The following is a 24,996-nucleotide window of genomic DNA, read 5'->3' on the forward strand; positions in this document are numbered from 1 at the left end:
TAGAAATGGGAATTTTTCTTTGCAAGAAAATATGCTACAAAATAGGGAATTTCTGTACCTAGAAATGGGAATTTTCCTTCCTAGTACGGAACATCACTGCGCACAAGTTATCACAAACCAAAGAACGATCATGCACTGAAAGACGATCACAGGAGATTATCTGTAACAGCTTCGCTGCAAAGAAATGTTTATGCATTGAAGGCTTTAAGGCCTACAATCTTTCGTTACAAACCAATTAAATTGCTTCTATAGAATACCTTCGCAGCACTGCGTTCGTGCGAAGTTGTGGAACCAATAACAAAGACCGCATTGTATAGCGCCCTTTAAGAATACATGGGTCTTGTACAGGTATTCATTATAGGGCGATGAAGCCTCAATACCTCGATAGCATATCGCTACAGTGCCCCTAAAAGTATCTTCACAGCAATGCTTTTGCGTAAGAAAGTGAAACCGGCTTTGAAGGGGCTCGGTGAACAGAGCTCTTATGGTATACATGGAGTCTTATCGAGGTATTTAGTCAAAGGCCCTGATGCCTTCACATTTTAGTATCAGCATGCTAATATTCTCTCCAAAATGTCTTCCCAGTAACGTATTTCTGCACAATAGTGAAGCCGACTTTAACAGGGTTCGTTGCATAGCAGAGCGGATTTTACAGTTCTCAGGCAACTACAAGTTGGAATTTATAATTTTTTCTCTCCCGGTCGTAAACGAAGTTATAGTATATTTCAGACAACACACGTACTGTACTTTATCAAACAACGAAGTATATACATGCAATGGCCACAGTTCATGTCTGCCTCAGCTTTTATTTTCACTGAACTGTTAAAACGAGTAGCACCCGTAGCAGCGCTTTCGACCAGAGTCTTCAAAGCTTTTAGCAACCATAGCGTGTCGACGGGTCCAATAGCTCAAGGTAACACGGCCCTTGTGACGCAGGGCAGATTGAGCCATATGGGACGACGGGAAGCGACGTAAAAATAGACGCAAGACGCTTGGCAGAAGTCAAAACCGCGAGCTCGACGAACGGGTCCACTTTCGCCGCAAGAACATATGCGCGAAGCGGGCTAAACCATGTTTGCGCGGAACGACCTCGCTGAATTGAACGTATGAAGTCGCATCCCGTCAGCTCCTCAGCCCTCTTGTTTAAACTTCCCGCCAGGACGAGCCACGACCACGCGTTCACCAAGCGCAGCTCAGTTGGGAGCGAACTTGGCACACTGACCATTTCCGTGCGTCTGACGTTGCTGCTGGGAGTTCAATCGTCGTACAAGCCATTATAAATGATTGCCAGTCAGTAGCGGACGTGCCATATCACCGTTATCGTCTTGCCTGTATGTTGTGAAAGGGGAAAAAGGAAAGGTTAGCTAGCAAATCGACGGGCTCTTTCTGATAAACAATGGTCATTCTGCCTGCAGTGGCGCAGGCACCTAATACATTCTACGAAACATGTCGTTCGACTCTAAATGAAGACAAGGTCGCGAAAAGGCAAAAAGGCAAACATCATCAAGCGTACGAATAAAGGAAAATATGAAAAGACCTCTAAAGATATGATAGAGAGAGCGAGGGGAGGGGAGTCAACATCACCTAAAAGAGCTTGTTTTTTAGAAGCCGACATTTGCGCCACTGGGCCTCTCTGAGTATGGGAAATCACGTGACTCTAGCGCAAAAAACTTGGAAATAATGCACCCGCCGCGGTTGCTCAGTGGCTAAGGCGTTCTGCTGCTGAGCCCGAGGACGCGGGTTCGATTCCCGGCCACGGCGGTCGCTATTCTGATGGAGGCGAACAGCAAAAATGCCCGTGTGTACGAAATTTCGGCGCATGTTAAAGATTCCCAGGAGGTCAAAATTAATCCGGAGCCCTCGACTACGCCGAGCCTCATCGCCTCCATTGTGTCAGTGCGTTAAATTCTACAATCAATAGAGTGAGGCTAATGCCTTCATGACAGATGTAACATCAAAAAAAAAAAAATCCCGCGCCATCTCCACTCACGTAAAACCTGGCGAGGGGCGAAGCATGCAGCGTACAAGTGTATTTTTGGCGGCTTGGCGTTTTTGCCCACGGAGATGAAACCGTTGTAGGGTAGAGGTATACAGCTTTGCTGTAAAAGTCTCTTGTCTTTGAAGCACGAAGCTCTCTAGCGCGAGGCGTAAACGAGTGTCCCGGTGTTTTTTTTTTTTTTAGTAGGCGTTACGTTCTAGCGCGAGGCGTGAACGAGTTTCCGGGTATTTTAGTGCCGTGACTACATCAGACGATGATTACGACGACGACAGGAGATGCTAACAGCCCCAGCCCCTAAGAGGCTTCGCCGCTAATAAATCATTGGCGATGCAAAATTTCACGATCGCTAGCTCCGTCGCACAGCGTCTAACGACGTCTTTTAACTGCTACAAGTTAGCATACATTACACAAGAAATATGAGGTACTTTCGTACCATGACCGCGAGGGCTGTGGGGTCACTTTGCGGTGGCTCTGGGGGCACAGGTCGCACGTTAGGGTCAAACATTGCAAGCAGCTCACAATTATACGCAACAAGGCGGGGATATCCCCTGCTTCCACGCAAAGAGACAAAGCTCACGAAATCGTGAGTCATCGCCACGATTGCCTGATAACGACCCCCCGTTTTAAATGTGCAGTATTCAAGAGCCTCATTGCCCCGACCGCCGGCGGGGTGTTGGCGTACTTGCCGTGACAACGCCAGCATTTGACCACAATGTGTTATTACGCACCCGCAATGCACAGAGACCACCGAAGGGGGCACCACTTTGCCTATTGAATCTGCTTGAAGAGCACGCTAAGGCTGCGGTAAACGAGTGGCATTTGCTTAGGCAGTTATCACCCGGTATCTGGCGCTCCGTGCTTATGTTTCGATGGACCCGCACTAGAGTGTAGCTTAATAGGACACACCGAGCAGAAAAATTATTTGCAAGGGTGAAGTCACCGTTCTTTCTTTTCTGTATTTACAACCTGATTGGCTAGCTACAAAATCCGACACTCAAGTCTCGTGATCTTCGCCACTTATACAAACCATCTCCTGGCTTTTGTCATCTCACTGTTTCCCCATTTGATGACTTTCTTATGTAGGGGTTGGTCTCTTCACGCGTGACAAAAGTGGCTGTTGATCATTGCAGCTGGGCGGTGAAACTTACGTAGGTTGAATTTTAGGAGCAGAGGTAGCGACGAACACGCGATCTTTCCCACGAAAAATATGATGCGTAAAACGGCGCGACCACTCAGGCGGAAAGCATCAGTGCAACGTGGCAGCCAAGAAAGCGCGTAGCAAGTCAACGTCGTTCTACCATAGAGTGAACTTTCTCAGTCAAGGTCATATAGTAAAGGAGCGCCGGGCGAGCAAGAAAACACGTTGCTAGGCAACACCCATGATAGCCGGTGTGTGGCGCTTCGGCGAGAGCATTGGAAGCGTGCCGTCCGCTACCGTGCATAACCAAGCGTGTGGCCCCCCCCCTTGAGAGCTACCCGTCGCACTCACCACGATAAAGGAACTATCGACTTTCAGGATGACCTATATGTTCTAACATTAAACATTCATGTCGCGGGTGTATGAAGATCGGCGATTAATGTTGGCACAGCTCCAAGAATGGGGCCACTGGCCCAGCTGTTGTAGCGGAATAATGTACGGGACTGTGCTTTCTTACCATTGCCACACACAAAAAAGAGAAATAGTTGGATAACCAACAAGACAAGCAGTTACATAAACAATAACGGCACAAACGAGAACAAGTACGCTTACACGACAAGTACGCTTACAATGTTTTCACCAGGCCGTCTTCCCCACTGCTGTTTGAAGTTAAAAGGACTCTGCAACACTATCTATAAACGCTTTTACTCTTTCTTTCGCATCTGGAAGCAATGCAAAGGCGACAGTTATTGCCAGCCCGGGGCGACACCGCGTGATTTGCTGACAGCACCAGATACGCCTTGCGCTTCTTGAGCTTTCTTGTTAAAGTGGCTATCGAAGCATTCATTGCTGCAACTTTAAGAGAAGCCAGCCAATAGCTGCTACACCGCTGTAATGACACAATTACATCGGTCGAAAAATTCCAAGACTTGGAAAGGGAGAAAGATGTTTTTGAGCAAGTTTCAAAGTTGTCTGATGGGCATGCATAAAGCAGTAATTTGTGTCCGAGTTACATTGCGAACCCCTAATCTAAGTACTGGGGCGCTATTTCAGAAGGCCCTAGTTCTGACTACTCCCGAGTTTCCAGCTGCTCGGGTTATGAAAGTAGTGATAGCGGAGCATCCGATACACCTCGAGCGAAATCGGCACAATCGCGCGCAGCACGCCTGGCATATTCAGCGCGCTGTACTGGGCCGCTTACGTTGAGAAAGTACGGCTTGTGCTATCATCCGCACGCAATGCCATCTGAAATCGAGCTGCAATATAGTATAAACTACATAACCCAGCTACTACTTTGAAATCCTCAGCCTGGCTGTTGGTCACGCAGGGCACGGGGCGGTTCGCTTTTCTCGGTGTTCGGTTCTTCTACTGACTTATGTTTGCTTCGTCGCTTAAGCGTAGACCCAGCGCAGCTCTGCGCAAACACAAACCAAGTAAGAACGGAACGCACCCTACTCCCGACTTTCAAATTTCGCTTTTGTTTGCGGCTTGGTTGAGTGGGCACCAGTGGGCACGTCGGGCGCTTATCAGTAGTCGTCCCAATTCAGCGTGTCACGATCGTGTTTGTGCATTGGCGAGTGCATTTTAGACGGTGAAGTTGTGTGATTTGTCAGCGACCGTGTTTTCACGGGATACGAAAACAGCTCCCGTGGGAAAAGCTTGTTGTCTTGGCCGCTCCTATCGGCTAGTACAAGAGTGAACTCCATTTCGGATCGAGCACCCCCGCGGCTTTGGCACCATTCATTGGCTGATGGTGGCCTGGGGACTTAAGCTTTGTTTGATGGTAAGTTATTGTCGCTGCTGACGGGCATTATATGACGACTTCGTGGCTGCGACGCTACGCCATCAAAAAATCCGACGCCATGGTCAGGTGTGGCTTCAGTCGCTACACCGCGCCCACAAACGGACGGGTGTGTTTGGTTAACATTACAACTCGGAGGAAACTCGGGAATGGTTTTTCACGGCAGAGCTGAACTTGTGGCGCTCGTGCATCGTCATGGTTTATTGTTCATGGTCCCCGTTGCAAGCACATTTGAACCCCGAATGATATTTTAAACGGAGAAGGAATTTCGAGCTCGTTTTTATCTCTCGAAAAGTACTGCGCGTTTGCTGTGCAGTCATCTGCCTACAGCCCCCGTTTGCGACCGACGAGTCAGAGGTGGCTTTCGCTCCATGACCGTCGAGGATAATGTGTTCTGTGCGCTGCTGCTTTACGCGACGGGCAGCTTCTACGGAAGCGGTGGTATACAGCGTCCGCACCATCGACCGCCATCAGTCGACAGTCAGTCGGCGTATGCGCTGTATGATCGCTGGCGACGTGTTTCCCTAACTTCACCTTTCTTCTAGGTGGTTTTCCGGACATGGCTTCCGCAGGTTCTACTGCGCGTCTATCCGTCTGCAGCAATAACGTGCGCTTCAGTTATCGTCTGCTCGCGAAACAGTTTCGAACGAGGCGTTGCATGACCGTGCGTTTCATTTATAGTCAGCGAGGCAGACAGTTCCGCTTGAGCCATTGCGTGACGCAGATTCCTTGTGATAACGTTACTACCAGGATACAGCCAACGGCGCGTATCTCTTGTCCGATACGATCTCTACACGTTTCAACGGGTTTTGTACAGAGTCGTCGTCGTCTTGCAGGAAGCAGGGCACGCAAATCTTGTGAAGGGGAGAGTTGAGGCGGAAAGTAACAGCGTGACGTCAGAAGAGGGGTGAGCGAGAGCGGAAAAAAGGAGAGGAAGAGAGGAAAGCGAGGGGATTAGACTCTATAAGGAACCCAACTACTGTGGAGATCTTTGTCGAACAAGAGTGGGGAAGAGAAAACAATACAAAAAACAAATGTGAAAAGTTGTGGTTGTTGATATTGCTTTCTTGGTATCACATGCCCTCTTGGGCGATGATCCCGCAATTGGGACCTTACAGGAGCTTATGTGCCCAGTCTTCAAAATTCAACTGTGAATTGGGAAACAAGAGAGAGAGAAAACTTTAATGAATACTGAAGAGGTTAGCCCCTCAAACGGCGGGGCTTGCTACTTCAGATGGGGGTGAACATAGTGAGGTGAAAAAAAAAAGAAGAGGGGAAGAAGTGCGCACCGACAAAGAATAAGAGGGAGAAGAAAATAAAATCAGTTCGGAACGTAGAAAAAATTTACAGCACTAGGAGAAAAAATCTGAGGATCCCAAGAACATAAACAAAGTTGTAGAATAACGCGTGCCGTATGGACTCGTTAACGTGATGGCGGGTGAGACGAACAGGTGCACAGTAGACGCGCAGAACCACTATTCTAGGGACGCTGTGGTGTGTGCTAGTCTTCTTGCTGACGGCATTCACTAAGAAATGAAAGGGGAGACACTGACCCAAACACGGGGTAGCAGAAAAGAAGCCGGTCGGTGTAATTCATGCCATAAGACAAAGAAATAAACGCGTGGTATAAGACACAAGTACAATGTATCAGTAAAGAAGTTGCGAAAAAGCATCCGCAAGCTTTCACCTTCAAAGCACGAACGCATACTAAGTGCCCAGAGGACATTTGTTTCGAAAAGCGGACGGAGGATTTCGATAGCGTGATACGGAGCAACAATTATTTTGAATGTGGCGCGTTTAAATCACCCGCTTTCTTTATTTTTTTGCCAGTCGGACAGAATCACGTAGTTGCATTGTCTGCCGCCGACAGCAGAAACTGCTTCGTAGGACGAAAAATTTCAAACTAAAAGCTCATATGAACGCCTGGAATTAAAAAAAATCAATGAACTTTGTAGTGAAATACAGATTAATAAAATAAAAGCGCAATGAAGTAAATTAGTTAGATTTGTTGGCCCCAGTAGCCACCAGTGCAACAGTGGAGCGAGACAACGCAGTGAAAAACGTGCCACGCCTTAGCTGGGCGTCCTTGGACATCGCTGCCCAGGACCGGTTACGTCACCTCAATAATCAGCAAATAGCATGAATCGCATTTTTAAAGCACTTGAACTCCGCCTCGAAATATTATCATCATGTTACGTGGGTGTCGCCAGAGCTCGTGTCTCCCCAGTTTCGCTCAATCTCGGGCCTTCTGGAATAGCATTCTGGATGTGTTGGTTAACTGCGCTCTGCAATCATTTAGGAATTCGAAGAAAATGGAAGGAAGTGTTGCAGGGTCCCTTCAAAGGCATTTGACAGCACAGGCAATAGGTGGTTATATGTGGCGTCATTTTTTATTTCAACTTTTCTGCTGACGAGGTAACTTTCAGTAGTTCGCAAACAACCACGAACCAAGCAGCATTGGGTTAAAGGCTTTAGAAAGCACATCTCAGAAAACCGACAGTTCAAAGCCCATGTAAAGTGAAAGTTGGTGTTTTATTTATGAAACACTCTGGTATACGCGTGAAAGACGACCCCGGAATGGTGCATTATGTTCGATGGGTATTTTGCCTCTTCGGAGCTCCGTCTCAAAAATGCGTGCGCAATCATACGTTGCCACCTGTAACTTCGGCAAGAACATCAAGCAAATAAAGGCTTCAAACGTCACGTCAACAGCTGTTCTGAGGGCTAGAACCGCTGTGCTTGTTCTATTCGACTTATCACTCATTATCACTCAGCTACTAAGTATGTGCAATCTCTTAGATCTGAGAGTCAGTATGTGATGTGTGCATTAGAAGTCATGGAATTGTCAACAACACTCCACGAACTTTATAACCATCCATTTACGATGAATGTTATCCTATGGAGACAGGTATTGTCGGCTGCAGCCACTGAGGACATGAAAGCACAACTTCCCTTCCTGAAATGCTCAAGCTTATAGGAACAATTGTGGGGACATTGTAAGCGTGCATTGTTCGGAATTCACCGATTATGACGTTTTCTTTCATCCTTTTATGGTATTTTTACTCTTTCCTGCTGTTTTATCCGCCTAATTTTCCCGTGTACAACAGCTAGGGCAGCCAACTGGTTGCCCCTATTTTGGTTTACGTGCCTACGCTTTTTTTTTCTCCATTTCTAGTCTTTTGTGGCGCCAAGTGTTTGCCAATGGAAAACTGTTGAATGCAGGGCTATGGCACTTAGCACTACAATGAAATCTCAGAAATCTCCCTTCTCTCTGAAATGATGTATTCGACATGTCTAAATGTTTAGCTGGTCGGTTCGAACGAAGAAAACTGGGCTTCCAAAACTTGAAAAGTTGAGGTTTTCTTGAAGATGGACAGGCGCCCTGTTGCACAGCTACGGAAAAGGCAACCCTTCTTGCTCTAGGTACGTCCACTGGAACTCAGAACCACGTCCATCAACGTGTCCTGAGTAGGAATTCTGAACTGGTGCATTAAAATGTTAGCTATTTTATATGTACATGATAAAAGCCTGATCACTGTACTTTAAAACGCTAAATAATGTTGGTATCTAAACGACAATTGCGTTTCCCTAGAAATGCGCCGTAACTGCGTTCTAGTCGTTCAAAGTCGAAAATTTTAAGGGGAAATTACTATGCACTTCTCGCAACACATGCATTCAATAAAACAGATTGGCCACTTGTTTTCGAAAGTCAACGTTGTTTTCGTTCAAATGCTACGCCGTTTTCCGAAAACACTCAGCCAGCAGTCCGAGTACCCAGAAAGTGATGAGGTAGTAGAGCCCTCCTGAAGCATTTCAAAGGTCGACAATGCAGTAGAGGCAATTAACACTCAATGAAGGTGCTAACGTCGCTTAGGGTGCCTCCAAGCGTATTCATGTCACGTCTGGCGAATGCACTCGAGATGATACGTTCATTAGCTTCACTGTCGACTCAATGTGGCTGGTACGCAGGGGGAGGAGCGCTCGGTGGTGGCTTGGCTCCTCCATCGAACGTGGCATAGTTGTACTGCGGTGGAGGGTAGTAGTAGTCCTGTGAAAACATAAACAAAGAGAAATATTTTTGCTTGAATACGGCGACAATATAGCTTAAAGGGACCATAAAGACAGAATATAAGTTTGTCTAACTCAAAAGGTTCGGTGTTTTACAGTGCCTTCAGCGCTTGTCCGGCTGCAAGCGATGCTTTATTCGCATGCGTTAATTTCCATTCTCACGTTGTATCGTGTGTTCGTGACGTCAGCAATGACGTATTCTGGGCAGGCAGGCAAAACAAACGTTAGTGTGGCGACTAAGGATGCCGCTGTCTACAAACCGGTCTTTTGGCGACCATGGTTACCGTCCCCCGGCCTAGATGGCGCTGCGTCCCCTTTCAAGGTCCACTGTTCACACTAGTTTTGCTTCTTGCAGGATTTGTATCTGTCGTATTTTTATTACGGTTGGTTATAATCTTTTCGTGAGAACTTGGGTATTAGTCGACAAACAGGGTCACGTAAGTGGCAGTGTCGCTTATGCCAGTTGGCCTGTCTCATGTCCTACAAGCCCAACGTGCACGACGGCTGTGATAAGCAGCGTCGGCTGGCATATAGACACACTAAATACTTCGTATTTAAGTGTTCCCTTCTAACCCCCATTGTGCACCCGAGCATTCTCACTGCTAAAAAATAGCACGCACTAAATTTAAGCGTAAATAGCTGCTTCTGCAAGTTTATAATCATTGTTTACTTTCCATTGCATTTTGTCGCCCTGAGCCAATCGCAACCAACGACCCATTATACGTCATATGCAAATAGTGCGGGGAAGTAGCGGCTGAGTCGCATGCCTGTTCTTTGTTTTCCTCATCACATATCTTACTTGAGCCCAGTTTGCATTAAAGGTGGTGTCGGTGTTGTTCTAGCGAGGTAACTTTTCAAATAAACCTAACTGGAAATTTGTCTTCGGGGCTCCCTTTGACCTATTCGACATAAAGTATACCAACCTATAAACCAGAGGGACAGGTAGCCTAAACTTTCGATGTATAAAGACATTAATGTGTAGCTAAAAAAATAAGCAGGCCCTAACCGTCTTCATCAGCGTCGCTGGATGACTACTCAAGGCGATACGCGATGTGGTAAGCCTACGTTAAGATTTTCTGCATTGATTAATGGTGAAAGTGTTTTTCCAAAAAGTGCATAAACAGCTACATCCGAGAGAATCGTTCGAATGACCAAGCACGCACAGCCAGCATCTGCCATTTCTTCGATGGGATTATAAGAATGCGTTCAACGTGTCTCTGAGGTGTTACTGACGTGCCGTTAAGTACTGCGAAATATCCCAATTTACATCGGGGAGGCATATTTGTATGATCAGTTAGGCTCATTCCAATCCCCTCTCTTAAATTGTGTATACAAAAGCGACTAAAATGCTCACACATCTGCAAAGGTTGGCAACTTGGCATGTATGCACAACGAAAAGTTCGAAGACAAACCAACAATTTCTCGATAGATTATATTACCGAGAAAATAATCATTGCCCAGTCCCCCCCCCCCCATAGGCGGAACGGTGAGACAAAAAAAAAGAGACAATTACAAGTTCTAAGACAGCGCCTACCCACCCTGCAAATCAGCATGTCTTCATGGCAATTTTCAGAGAGGCTGCCTGATGGGCCGCCCGTTTGTTATGTGTCTAAGTCTTACCAATTAACTTCAGCTTAGTATTTTTAGCGCATCGTGAAATAAAAAAGGACATTATATTAGAAATACACAAAGTAGGCACAATAATAATTCGACACATTCACTTCGGTCCTTGTTTGTGTCGCATCCAATGCGCATCATCAACGAAATTCTGCTTCATGAGTGCCCAAAGCTGGCCATGTGGGTATACATCGATAGTAAGTACACCGCATCCGAAAGCAAAAGGTTAAATAAAAAGGAGGACACAGACACAGCGGAGTGTCTGTGTCAGTCTCCGGTTGCGATGTGGGAAGATCACGCTTCCTACTGGGTCTGGCACCTTGAGCTAAGAAGAGCCGATTAGACATAGCTCGCGAATGTGGTCCATGCGTGTGACCTCACCTGTCTGCGGTAGTCGGGTGGAGCTCCGTAAGAATGGCCTCCCTGTGGAATCGGATACATGGCCACCCTCTCGCCCTGCTGTATGCGCCGCAGCTCCTCCAGGTAAGCCCTCGAGGACTCCGTATCGACAGAGTTCCGGTCCTGACACCTGCGTGGACATGGCCAGGCGTTGGGTTTGAGTTACACTTGCTCATACTGTTTGGAGCAAACACGTCGCTATCCGTACTCAAGATTCGGAACGACCAAACATTGATGAGTGGTGGCAAAGAAGCGGTGAAAAGTGGCGCACACCTTAACACAGCCTTGCTTTTGAAGATGCAAAGGGCGTGAAATGTATTCAAACTCGAATACGAGAGTGACATCAACTTGCATCATGGCATGCCGCTGAACACATTTCCCCGCACGACGACTCGTGAGTGCCGCGTGACAGCTCGTTGGTAAAACAGGTGCGCGTAGAAGAGAGCTATCGCATGAATTGTGGTCAGTTGCATGCCACTAGGCTTTCGCCTTCAAGTCATTGAAGCACTCCGAGGAATTTTTTATCCGTTCCGCAAATTTGCTTTCATTATTCGTGACCGCACATAGCGAACTCCTATCAAAGCTCCCCTAAGAATCCCTTCGTAATTCTTTTTGCAGTTTGTTCAAATTGTTTTTTCTCCGCGTATAGGTTTGTACCCTCGGCCATCGAGTTCAGAATTTCGGCACCCGCTGCATATACTCAACCGCTCGTGAATTACAGGTAAATCACCCGAAATTGATCACTGATAGCAGACGACATGATCATTTTTGATGTAATTTTTATTACCTCGTTTATCTTCAAAAAGGCCGCTGGCCTTTCCCTTACTCCAGAGTCTGGAGTTGCGAGCTTCTCGTTTGTTTGCAGCTAACCTCTCCAATAAATAAGCTGTCTCTCTCTCTCTCTCTCAGCCAAACTTTGGTAGATGCACATTCCTTATGAGATCCCTCAAAGGGTACATGAAGACCAATTACAACTTTGTTTAATCTGAAACAACTCGACAGAACCCCACTAAGCTCAATTCTAGCCACGAAAGACGTTTTTTAACCGAAAGAATGCAAGAAGTATAAATATTTTTTTGCAAACTTTCAAATTTCGCGCTACAGTGACGTGTTTTGGGTAGGAGTGACGTCATAAGGGTCAGCCCGAAAAACATAGTTTTCAGTGCGTTAACTGCACATTAGCATTCAAGTGATGCGATCAGACGGAACTAGGGAGTTGTTAGAATTGTCCAGTCATGTGTCTTAGCGGTGGTTTAGGTCGAAGCCCGCCAATAGCACAAACAATATTCTGTGACGTCATAGAAAAGTTGGCGGAAAGTGGTTGGTAAGTCGCCACTGCTTCACACATCTTCTTTAAGGTCTACATTGTTTATTTTAAACTTCCAAATAAACTATATTATTGTTATCGAGACAAAGCGGTCGTTCTAATGAACCAAACTTGTATTTTGTCTCCATAGCCCCTTTACTGGTTGTTAAGACATTGTAAAATTGACATAACAACGTTTAGCCGAGAAGTTCCCCAGCCCTAAAAGAGCCGAAATTTTGCGTTGAGGAGAAAGACAAACGATAGCTGAGAGCAGGCGGCGCCTGGTCTAACCAGACGCAATACAGTGTCTGCTTGCGCAGCTGTAAGCGAAACCTTCAGCTAAGAGAAATCTACGTCACTCGCTTCCGAGAAGGCACGCAGCAAAACAGCTGCTCGGCCGTTGCGGTAGCGGGCGGCACGCTCAGATCTCGTGCCGGCGCTTCTCAGCAATATGTCGAGATATATTCTTCCCATTTCCGTACACGACTGCAGGAATCTGTACTCCTCATACTTAAGGGTCCTATATAAGGCGAGGCGTTGGAAAACGAGCGTCCCGGTGTGTGCGCTATTGGCACGCAGTCGCACTCCGTTCCAGCGTAATTTGAGCGTCAAGCTTATGCGTCTGGTGATTTGGATATGCATCTTGACAAGATTGGTCAATAACAGGCCCCACTTTCGAGATCAAAACTTGGCTGATACCTCCATCTTGTACGTCTCATCACTTGGAGATGCACCTTGAGTAAATTAGTTAACAATAGCACAATTTTCAAGATCAGAACATGAATTAGACGTCAAGCTTTGACACCTACTCACTTGGAAATACGTTTTAATTAAGGCAGTCGAAACAAGTTAGTCGAGTCCAAATAAAAACTGCGCGTTTCACTTAGGGATGACCGCCGTGAACGCTCAAGAGAAATAAAATTTGCTAGCACCTTTCATTTAAATCGATCGATTGATTGTAGGGTTTAACGCGCCGATGCAGCGCAGGCGGTGAGGCGCGTCGTAGTGGAGGGCTCCGGATTAATTTTTACCACCTGGGGATCTTTAACGTGAGCCGAAATCTCGTACACACGGGCGTTTTTGCTTTTCGCCTCCATCAGAAAAGAGGCCGCCACGGCCGGGAATCGAAACCGCGACCTCGTGCTCAGCAGCGCAGCGCCTTTAGCCACTGAGCCACCGCGGCGGGTTCGTTTAAATTCTGCACCACATCTACGCTGTGTGCTAAAAAGGGGGACAGAGTAAAATTGTTCGTGATTATTTTTTGTTGACGTGTTACTGTGATACCCCGTATAATTACAATAGAATTCGCGCACTGCAATGGCGGCCAAACACAGCTCCTTTCTAAGCATCCGTCTTTCCGGCGCTTTTCTTCCTTGTACTTTTGCCGTCTCGCCCGCAACCTCCCGTTCGCGTGACTCAGTGTCTGCCCGTCGTCGGCGTTGGCGTTGATACGATGCCCACGTGCGCGCAAGGAGCTTCGCTGTCATCTTTATGGCAATCCCGATCCAATTAGACGTGCTGCAAGGCCTGTTTGGGCTGGTGTGAACTGCCGCCAAGATCACCGGTAATGCCGTCGCAGCCATATATGGTCGTACCGAGCTTGTTCAAAGGGCCGAAAAAACCAAACACCGCTTTGTTCTGTTGGAAAGAGCTAGTCCTTGGTAACTCGGTTAGCTCCATTTCAGCCAGGCAAGGCGTTTTTAACCGAAAAAAGCAAGCAATATAGGGCAAGTTTCAACTTTCACGCTACAGTGATGTCAAATGGCCTGGTATTATGCGCCAGCACTAAAAAATTAAAGCCGTTCCACTCCGTGTGAAAGCTGTCGGAAGTGCAGAGCAGTGATTCGCCATGATGGGCTGTGGCGCCGTTATCCGCTCACTGCTACCACCCAATGTAATTCAAATTTCCCGCCTTCGCAGTGATCGCGCGCTCCCTGCCTGAAACTGCGACAGCGGGAGTTCGGTTCTTTTTGTGCTTGCTTTTCCTCCCGCCCGTGCCGGCGTTGCACTGCCACCTTTTTTCGCTGACTATCGTAAAGACCACCCAACGGGCATTCCTAACTAAATGAACGCGGGCGCTGCGGATAATTACGTATATTTTGCCTCAATTGTACCTGCAGTTTTCTTTGCGCTAAACAACGGAGAGATGTATGACAAGCGCCAGTGGTAACGATTTTCGAACGCTTATGACTATATAAACCGCTTGGCTTTCGAAGCCTCTCTGGGACGCTGCGATGACAGCGGCTGCGACGGAACGCCGTTGTGGCTCTACTTGGGTCCAGCGAGCGAGCAACGACGGCAAGGCGAGCCTCTAAAGGGCCCTGCACTTCAAACATAGGGCCTCCTTCCAGAGACCGCACTCTTGTCGATAGAGCGTATAACGAGTCACCCCCACTTGATGAAAGGGAGATTCATCGAGCGGCCGCACACAACGAGTTGTCATGAAAACCAAGGCAGTTTGCCCAAAGCAGTAAGTTCCGGATGAACTTGAGTAGCTCGCTACACAACGAGTTTTAAAGGGACCCTGCAACAGTTTTTTTTAACTCATTTTAAATTCTGAAATGCTTGCCTAACGTAGTCACCCAACACACCCAGTACTTAGATTGGGGGGTCGCAAAGTTCCGGATCGACCGCGGACTCCCAGGAACGCGATCCGGAGCTCGATTTTCTCATGTATTCCAATGGGACATCCAGCCCGAAGGCAGTCCTTGAACTGCCCGCGGACTGTCCAGGGTCCATGACTGATAAATCGAGGATGCCCATAGTTGTCAGCGTGTTACGTACATGCCCGATAGAATTCCAGTGGTACGATCAAACAACACTAGATCCCCCACTACAATTGCCCGGTCACGTTTCTTGCCGGTGGCTTCGGCAGGTGGCGGCCAATTGCAGCAACAAGAATCCGTGACGTCATGGAGAAAGTCACCAGGGCGTACCGCAGCTTCACCTGTCGTCTTTATTGTTTGTTGGAAGTTTGCGAAGTGGTCTTTCTAATGAACGCAGCTTGTGTTTTGCTTTCACGGCCCCTTTGGGAACGATGAATTATGATTGTTTTCTGCCGCAGGGCAAACTTTCGAATAAATAAGTAATGCTGTTTTTAATTTTACGACTGAGCGGGCTTACTGGGTGATCAGCGTAATTAAACTTAGTAAAGTTATAGGCCCAGATTGGTTTTTACGCGATCGATGAAGCTGTCCTTTATTTTCGCCTTAAAGGGACCCTGAAACACTTTCGATAAGCGCTTTCACTCTTTCCTTCGCGTCTGGGACCACTGCGAAAGCTAAGCAGTTATCGCCAGCACAGAGCGGCACTGCGTGATTTGCTCTTCGCGCACCAGATACGGCTTCCATTTCTGCTTTGTTCTTGTTGCTTTTTTTAAAAGTTGCTATCGAAAAGCGTTCATTGCTGCAGCTGAAGGAAAACCGGCCAACAGCACCTACATAGCCTTAGTGACGTAATCCAAGCCGTCGAAGAACGTCAAGACCGGGAAAGAGAGAAAAATTTTTGAGTAGGTTTCCAAGTTGGGCATTGAGCAGTAATTTTTGGCTGAGGAACTATGCGACCCCCCAATCTAAGTACTGGGTGTGTTGGGTGACTACGTTAGGCAAGCATTTAAGAATTTTAAAAAAGTTAAAAAAAGTGCTGCAGGGTCCTTTTAAAACTCGTTTTGTAGCGAGCTACTCAAGTTCATCCGGAACTTACCGCTGTAGGCGAACTGCTTTGGTTTTAATGAGAACTCGTTCGCGGCCGCTCGATGGATCTCCCTTTCATCGAGTGGCGGTGACTCGTTATACGCTATATCGAAAACAGTGCGGTCTCTGGAAGGGCTGCGGTAGTGGCTTAACGAAACTGCAGTCGGGCGCCTTGTTGCGGAAGTTATGTGCTTATCGTATAAATAAATTGAAAATGGCATCAAATTTATATGTAATCTGATACCCCTGCAATACGGCAGATATAATGACATTTAGAGCGAATGTCATTCGCTCTAAATGTCATTAATTCGGCGATACACGAGAACAACGAATGACATTTGAGGCGAATGACATTTAGAGGCTAAGTAAGGTTCGTGAGCTCATTCAGCAGCCAAATTAGTAGCCTCAACAGCAGTGGGGTCACTAGAGAAGAAAGTTCAGTAATAAACCAAATAATACTGTTTCTAAGAACTGTTAGTAAACATATTTCACCCTTCATGTTGTTTTCAAATAAAGAAAAAGTACTAACAAAAAAAAATCTCATCCCGAACGAGCGCGCCACCCTCATACGTATTTTTTGCGGGCTTGTCTCGACTTGTGATATCCACTGATGTCACCAAAACCGGTGATTGTCTTATTTTTATTTTTAAAATAATCGTTTGTTATTTTAAAAATATATCATGTATGAAAAAATTCTAGATGCACTTGAAACACAATTTCGCCGTTTCCCGAGCTTGCTAATCGTCACTGATATGTCACTATCAAATAACATTTGTTTCGCCGTGAAGACCAGCACGACCAAAGCGAATGTCATTAACAACTAATGTCATTCACTTTGAATTACATTATGAATTACGAAAATTGCGCTGAAAGGACAAACCGAGGAAGGACGGCAGACAGACTCGGTTTGTCCTTTTAGCGCAATTTTCGTAATTCTTAATGCACCAACTAGCCCAACAGCACATTTTACTGAATTACATTAGATTTGCCGTGTGTTAGGGTTATCATATTATGTCGATTACTTCATTTTAGCAAACACGCGACCACCAGGACCGTACACAATTGGCAACATTTCATCAGAGAAAGATCTATTACATTCAACAGGACTTCATATCCGTACACGATCATTGTGAGCACCTCGTGCGTTCTATGCCCTATGCGAGTTGCACCGGTTTTTAAGTATGTACACGTGGTTCATCAAACACTCACCAGTAACTGAGGCAGAGCGCCACTGCCACCAGAGTCAGTGTTATGACGCCGAACAGAGGTATGTAACGGTTGAAGAACCGGTGGTGCCACCCATCTGCAGCAAAGAATAAAAAAAGAATGCAGAAACGGAAAAAGAAACTGGATGACCTTAGCCTCATATAGTCGTAGAAGGCGTGCAGTGAGATGTGTAATCATCATTCTCACGGTACACACGACGGTAGATGAAGGTAGTGTCTATTACCACGGCAACCCGGAGAATTACCGTCAGAAATTTCTCACGGCAGTCGCCTCTCATTGGCTAAGCACGCTATACGGTGATTGTGTGGGATAAATATTTCCTGAAAAGCTGTGTTTGCAGCTGTATGCAGCGGACTCTTAAAAAGGACATAGACATCACCCCTTACAGTATACGATTCCTGCCAGTGATGAAGAACTGTTCCGTGCCATATGACCTTTTCGTGCTGATAGGATTGTTTAGCCTATGGAAGTGTCGCATGATTGACCGCCATGCCGAGGAACCTCGTGGAACTAAGTCAATTTGTCGCGAACAATGTGCGCTTGTGTACAGTGTCTATGCGGCGCAATCGCAGCCGCCGGACTGGTTGCATCTTCTTGAGGCGTGTGTGTGCCTGCCGGACTTTTAAAATGTATTCGTGAATGTACCGTTATTGTAGTTAGGGTGGGACTTTAAGCTATTCGGGCTAGTTTCCCATGCAATAAAGAAAAAAAAGCCCCTATATCTCTGTGGTTAGTAGTTCGTTTTAAACGGCAAAGCTCAGGTTCGAATCCAACTATGGGATGTTTATTATTATTATTTTTTTTAGCTTTCGGAATTTTTCGGTCATCGTGATTTTGTTAATGCTTTTTTTTTGCTGTAGTTTTTACTATATTAAGAGATCGACGCACATGACTTCTAGGATGGGTTGAATTACGTTTAATATAGGTTGTGTTCTGTGTCGTTGGGTTGGGTTAGATTACGTTTGTTGTAGTTTGGCTGGATTTGAGCAGGTTATGACGCCTTCGGTTAGGTTACCTTGGGACGTAATATTATTCTGCAAATTTTAGGCCAGCCAGCTTTTATCGAAACTGCCGTGAGAATTTCCCGGAGGCTATTTTCACGGCTGGCGTGAGATTAGACGAAGATATAGATGAAACAGGAGCGATACCACAGCAGTAAATGGAAGGGAGAGCGTTATAGGCTACCGCGTGTGGCCCGCAGGTGTACGAGCAAAGTAGCGAGGGTCGGGCCAGTTGGCTATCGCTTATCAGTTTATAGAGTCGGGACAGGGGGAGATTTTCAACAGTTCGATCGCAGAGTAGTGACCGCTTGGCGAATTAGCTAAAATTTATCATTTGGGTAAGAGTAATTGGGCCAGTAAGTAATGGTTTATCAGTACAGTGGGGATAGTCTGGCCCGTTTGAAACGCTTCAAAGACGAAACAGCCCCGAACTGTCGACACGCATAATTTAGTTACAAGGAATGACCATGACCAGTGATACTATATGAGCTAACGAGCGTTATTGGTGAAACCAGTAAATATCTCGGCGCCACCGTAGATGTATCCGTGCACTATAAAAACATATAAAAATCGCCTGCAGCAAATTGAGCCACTCCTGTTTCTTCCTATATCAGGCAGGCTACCATTTCTTTAATCAACCTAAAAGCTATTTATTTCAGCGCCTGCACCTGGCATATTGCGTCGAAACAAGGGGTGATACTCATCATTGGAGTCTTTAACCGGTTATGACGCTGCAAAAAAGAACGCTGCGAATTATGACGTTCTCTACATGCACGGGTCACTCGGGCCTGCTCTTTAAACAGTTAGAAATAAAGCCCTTTTTACTTGCATGCGATTATAAAACGGCTTGTGTTACCCACAACATATTGTCAAACCACAACCTCTTACTATCCCTAAAATTTATAACACCGGCCAGAAACAGAAGAAATCAATCAGGTTACAACTTGAAACCTTCCTATGGTACGTATACCTGTTGTAGTAAACAGACTGTGCAATATATTTGAGCTAAAATATGGAATATTATACTACTTTACATTAAACGTAGTAAAATTTTTTCAAGCGCACTAAAGAAGTATATGCAATGCAACGATCTTGCATCGCTTATCTAATTGTTGACGTTTTATTTTTGTAACCAGTTGTGAACGACGTAATATATATTTTTAGTCTTACGACGTGCTTTTCATAAGTCTTCTCTATAAATCCTGCAGTTCCATTAAACAGACGCTGACGTTATTTGTAAACATTGCGGGATTACCAGTGCAATGTGTAGCCTGGAGTCTCTAGGCCTTGTTTCGACCCCTCCCGCTGTGTTTATGCGACTTCATTCAGTCGAAAAATCAATTCGACAATGCTGTCCTCTCTACATCTTCTGTGCTGATTTCATATGACGTCGAAACGAGACCCATGGTTCGGCTTGATTGCGCTACTGCACGGCTCGCCGACCCTCCGACAGAATCAGTAGGCCCCGCGTTTAGTTGGTCGCGTCCGCCGGTGGGTCGTTCCAATTCTTTCGCTCAGTTGAAACTAAGCCACCACACGATTTCCGCCTTGATGAATGTGCTTTTAGTTTGTTAGTTTGTAGACTGTCATCATCATCACCAGCCTATCTACGCCCACTGCAGGGCAAAGGTCTCCCATTGATCTCCAATTATCCCGGCCCTGTGCTCTCTGCGACCAATTTATCCCCGCAAACTTCTTGATCTCATCTGCCCTTCTAACTTTCTGCCGCCCCTTGCAACGCTTGCCTCCTCTAGGGATCCACTCTGTTACCCTTCTTGTCTTCGCATTACATTCCCTGCCCACGTCCATTTATTCTTAATTTATACTAATATTGTTCCCTACTAATTCTACTAATATTGTTCCGGAGTGGGTCAGGGAACACTTTTGTTCCCTGACTAGTCTACACAATTGAAACAAAAACAGAAGCCTGAGAAATTTACTTCAGTGTCCGTTTAAGGTGAACTTTGTACGCACGTATTGTGTTTAGCTTATTGACGAGATGTTTTTTGTGGCGTCAACTGTGAAAACCGTGTAATTTGCATATTTTATATTGTGCGTTTTATCATTGTACTTTCCACTTTAAAGTAATTATATGTGCTTGCAATGTTTATAGTGTATTAGCTGCGTGGGTCCAGTACTAGCAGTATTGCTAAGGGCCCACATTAAACTTTCACTCTTGTACCATCCAATGTTTTAAAGTAAATAAAGATGAAATGAATGGATTAATCACAGCACACATATTAACGCGTACCAATGCTAATGATGTAGCCAGAAGGGATCCACTCACACACACGCATGGACACACGCACGGACGCGCCCGGACACGCACGCGCGCGTACGGACGCGCTAAAGTTACACTAGAGAAAATGAATTGGGGAACGAAAAATCGCGAACTTGTCCGTGTGAAGACACTCGTGACGGCTTCTTATTTACGTGTCGGCCGTTCAAATTACTACGTCACTCATTTACGGTGTACCTACAACACCTCAGCATCGTCTACATACGACGTACAGCCACATCGGCCTTCATGGCTTCAGACGTTGAAACTAGCTGAACCTTCAGCAGGATTTTTGGGCTTTCTGATGCAAGTATTTAGGTATGTTGTACTTTTCCCGTTGTAAAATTGCTCTGAGCCCAAAGATACTTGCGGCAGTGCATGCGGCACACTCTCCCCGAAAGTGATTTCAATCGCATAGAGCTGCGGCTCTCGACCACAAGTTTGTCAAGGATCCTGTCTGCCGTCGCGAACGCATTGGGGAACCCCACGAGGAAGCATGCTGATGCCTGCCATGTTTTCAAACAATTTTGCTTGCAGTGAAAGCCACACATACTCCTATCCCGTGTCCACCTCTTCTATGTCTGGCCTTTAACGGCGAAGCCGCTTAATAAATCAAAATTTTTCGTTTCCGCAGTTAAAAATACCAAGAAATTAGCGAGCGCGCGATGACCGTCCGGCAGTTAACGAAACCAAGTGGATGCCGAGCGCTCATGTGTGCGTGTCTCACGACTACTACCCAGCGTCCCCGGCGCACGTTTCTCAAGCCAAACGTACCCACTTGAGGGGAATTACCAAGACTGCCCCCCCCCCCCCCCCAAAAAAAAAAAAAAAAACTCCAGCGTTCTCTGTACTGTGCCAATACTTTCTCGGCGGAACGAGAAGGACACGTCATAGCGTACGCCGCTCTAAGGTGATGCTTGTGATTATCACGTACAAGAAAATGAAGGAAGCTCACACAACAACAATGATGGAGTGAATGCCGTTGCGGCAGCGAAATAGAAGGAAATCGGCTGCAATCGTGGACTTAAACCGTCGTGATGGTCGTGAAGGTTTCGTACAGCTTCGCTACCTTGAAGTATTACGGTTAGTGTGAGCTTCCTTCATTTTTATCGCATAGCTGAAATGTCGTGCAAAAAGCTGTCTTAAAAAACAAAGCCAGCCGGAGGCGTTAAACAAAAAGTTCTTGCGGCGAAGCCACTTTCTTGCGATACCAGCGAAGATACCAACAAGGGTACCCGCAGAAGGAAGTGGCTGGGGTCTTTCGCAAAGTGCTTCTTTGGCCACTTGGAATACCTCGCGGACCCCTTCAGATACGCCTACTACCCGTTTGAGAACCGCTGGTGTAGAGAACGTAGCCTTCTGCACGTACTTTAAAAAATTGGACGCTCCCTCGAAGTTTGTACATTGCAATAAGTGAGTAGCGTTTCAGTGTGCCCTGCCCAATGTGTTCATGCTGCTTATACATATTGTGGAATATCTGCAAGTGCTTTTCCCGTAGCTACACTAGGTTATAGAAGTGGGCCGAGAATTCACAGAAACTTCCATTAAGAACGGGCGCAGTAAATTGATACCCAACGTATTTTGCACGCCGCCCAATGTCACCCTTAACTGTGCGGCGCCAGCGACGTAAATAAGAAAAAAAGGACACCGGGAACATCGTTAACAGGTCTTACTAACACATTAAAAAAAATTTTTTAACTAGTTTAAAAGCTTTGAGGCTATGGCTCACCCACTCTAATTGCCTAAACTATGCCACAATTCCTAACGCAGTTATCTTGCATTCCCGCTTGTTAAGTCACTGTTAAACTAGTTCCGGCAGCACAAGCTTCTTTTTAAGTATAGAGCACTTACTAACTCAAGTTAAGGTTTCACTAAAAACACTGATGGTGAAGTAACGGTAACAAAGTGCTCCAAAACATTTGAACGTAAAAGTGTTCGCGCTTCTCACTGTCGTAGATCGACCCGCGAACTCGTAAATTTCAGACGAGGCGTGAACGCGGCAATAAAATAAGCAGTGCGACAGTACCGTGTACGTTGGAAAACCATCATCGTAAAGGTGATGTATTTACGCGACTCAGTAAGTGACGTCACCTCTGTGGCGTCACTACTGCTCTGACCTGACGCACCACGCCGAACCAAAGACTGTATCTGCGATCCTTACACAGGTATGAACAAAATAAAATTGAGAACTAAAATAGGCGTAAATTTCCTCGTCTGAACTAAGCATGAAAGGTCACAGTCCATATGTCTGCTAGATTAATTACCGCAAATTGAGCATATTGAAGTAGTGCAAAGTGGGCATGGGCGCGTAGTGGGTTCGGAGATCCCAGCACTTGCCGTGAGCTTTCAGGACACTGCACTCATGAATCATTCAAACAATTCAAACACCCGCCCCTCGCACATTTTTGGCCGCAGCAGAAACAAAATTTCAGCGTTCCACCTTTACAATAAACTTACGTCTCTCCACGTCGTGCTCTCCCAATACGTAAGTCCTAAACGAGGGCCAGAACCCGGGCTCACGGTCGTCGTTTTTTTCTTGAGTCGCCCCCGCGGGGCTGACGATGATCCTCTTGTCCCAATCGTCTGCGTTGCACAGGCCTCGCTGCTGCTCCAACAAAGACGACGCGAATATCAAAATCACGAAAGCACCAAATGTTGAAGGAAACATGATGAAAGATTCACTGGCCCCGTCGGTGCCGTTGACGACGGTGTCGTTGGCGGTATCCTTGTCGTCTGCGCGAACACACGAAGATCGTCTGCGTGCATGTCGTCTGCTACGCCATGGCCTCCGGCGAGCAAGGCAGCCGCCGCCTTCTCGGCCGCTCGCTGGCGTATTCTCGACTCCAAGGCGCAGCTCGCGCGCAGTTGTCAAGTCAGTCGACGTTGCGCGCGCAAACGTGTTCCCCAAAAGCGCATGCGAGACCACAGAAAAACGTATGGCGACAGCCTGTGATGCACAGATGGAGAGTTGGTGGCGGGGCGTGGAAAACGGATTTGTCTTGGCCGACTTGCATTGTCTCCGCGACTTGGTGTCTCTCTTTTTGTAAGTATACGAAGCGGAGAACACGTCATCACCATCGGCTGCCGGACAATACCGAGCGATAGACCATTGACATATTGTTTCGGACATTGTGGTTTAACGTAGCGATATTGGAGGCAATCTGGTGGACATTTGTAGAGTTTTCTGTAATATTTCCTCACTGACTAATGCGGAGAAATAGCGAGAGCGTGACACGTGCTGGGGAACTCCAGTTTTGTTCATTTATGACATACTGAAATGAACCAATATCTGTACGCTATACAGCAGCGGCCTTCGCCATACATCTCAAAGAGAGGCGATTGTTCTACACGGAGTTCAATCTGCCTAGTAGAGCCTCGATTGATTTACCATACTGAAACAGTTATACCTCAAAGGAAGCGCAAGTCGAAGTTGTTTATGACATGGCGTTATGGGGCGCGCACCTATATAGTTTTATACACCCCAAACCTTATGGCATGGTTCCGTACTCTCCAGCTTTCATTCCTACCACTTTCGAGCCAAACGTTAGGGGCAAAACCTCGAAAAGAAGCCGTGAAACAAACAAGGCAAACCTCTTCGGTTCGTCGTATACGATAAAACAGCATGCAGCATCTGGGCAACTTAACAAAAGACCATGTTTCTGTCGAACTAGATTTAGATGGAGCTAGTGAGCAAACATATGGCCGCATCAAAGTTTAAGGAAGGAAGGAAGGAAGGAAGGAAGGAAGGAAGGAAAGGAAGGAAGGAAGGAAGGGAGGAAGGAAGGAAGGAAGGAAGGAAGGAAGGAAGGAAGGGAGGAAGGAAGGAAGGAAGGAAGGAAGGAAGGAAGAAAGGAAGGAAGGAAGGAAGGAAGGAAGGAAGGAAGGAAGGAAGGAAGGAAGGAAGGAAGAAGGAAGGAAGGAAGGAAGGAAGGAAGGAAGGAAGGAAGGAAGGGGAAGGAAGGAAGGAAGGAAGAAGAAAGGAAGGAAGGAAGGAAGGAAGGAAGGAAGGGGAAGGAAGGAAGGAAGGAAGGAAGGAAAGAAGGAAGGAAGGAAGGAAGGAAGGAAGGAAGGAAGGAAGAAGAAAGGAAGGAAGGAAGGAAGGAAGGAAGGAAGGAAGGAAGGAAGGAAGAAGGAAGGAAGGAAGGAAGGAAAGGAAGGAAGGAAGGAAGGAAGGAAGGAAGGAAGGAAGAAGGAAGGAAGGAAGGGAGGAAGGAAGGAAGGAAGGAAGGAAGGAAGGAAGGGAGGAAGGAAGGAAGGAAGGAAGGAAGAAAGGAAGGAAGGAAGGAAGAAGGAAGGAAGGAAGGAAGGAAGGAAGGAAGGAAGGAAGGGGAAGGAAGGAAGGAAGGAAGAAGAAAGGAAGGAAGGAAGGAAGGAAGGAAGGAAGGAAGGAAGAAAGGAAGGAAGGAAGGAAGGAAGGAAGGAAGGAAGGAAGGAAGGAAGGAAGGAAGAAGGAAGGAAGGAAGGAAGGAA

General features: G+C 46.5%; 1 protein-coding gene across 1 annotated transcript; it reads right to left on the reverse strand.

Moving 5' to 3' along the window:
• Positions 1 to 7,451: 7,451 nt before the first annotated feature.
• LOC144159073 (uncharacterized) lies at positions 7,452 to 23,461 on the reverse strand. Its single transcript, XM_077690334.1, has 4 exons — positions 22,984 to 23,461; positions 17,230 to 17,323; positions 11,005 to 11,152; positions 7,452 to 8,986 (listed from the first exon to the last, which is right to left on the reverse strand). The coding sequence occupies exons 1-4, from the start codon at positions 23,192 to 23,194 to the stop codon at positions 8,888 to 8,890; spliced, it is 552 nt and encodes a 183-aa protein (XP_077546460.1). The 5' UTR covers positions 23,195 to 23,461; the 3' UTR covers positions 7,452 to 8,887.
• Positions 23,462 to 24,996: the final 1,535 nt, after the last annotated feature.

Source organism: Haemaphysalis longicornis, unplaced genomic scaffold, assembly GCF_048455015.1.
Source record: "Haemaphysalis longicornis isolate Haplotype H1 unplaced genomic scaffold, Haemaphysalis longicornis Haplotype H1 scaffold_10, whole genome shotgun sequence".
Taxonomy (NCBI): Eukaryota; Metazoa; Arthropoda; class Arachnida; order Ixodida; family Ixodidae; genus Haemaphysalis; species Haemaphysalis longicornis.

Excerpts from the sequence above, each read along its gene's own strand:
- LOC144159073 (XM_077690334.1), bottom strand. The coding sequence starts at position 23,194 with ATGTTTCCTTCAACATTTGGTGCTTTCGTGATTTTGATATTCGCGTCG. Across the intron at positions 11,153-17,229 it reads GCGCTCTGCCTCAGTTACTG|GTGTCAGGACCGGAACTCTG; the intron begins GTGAGTGTTTGA and ends ATGTCCACGCAG. Across the intron at positions 8,987-11,004 it reads CACCCGACTACCGCAGACAG|GACTACTACTACCCTCCACC; the intron begins GTGAGGTCACAC and ends ATGTTTTCACAG.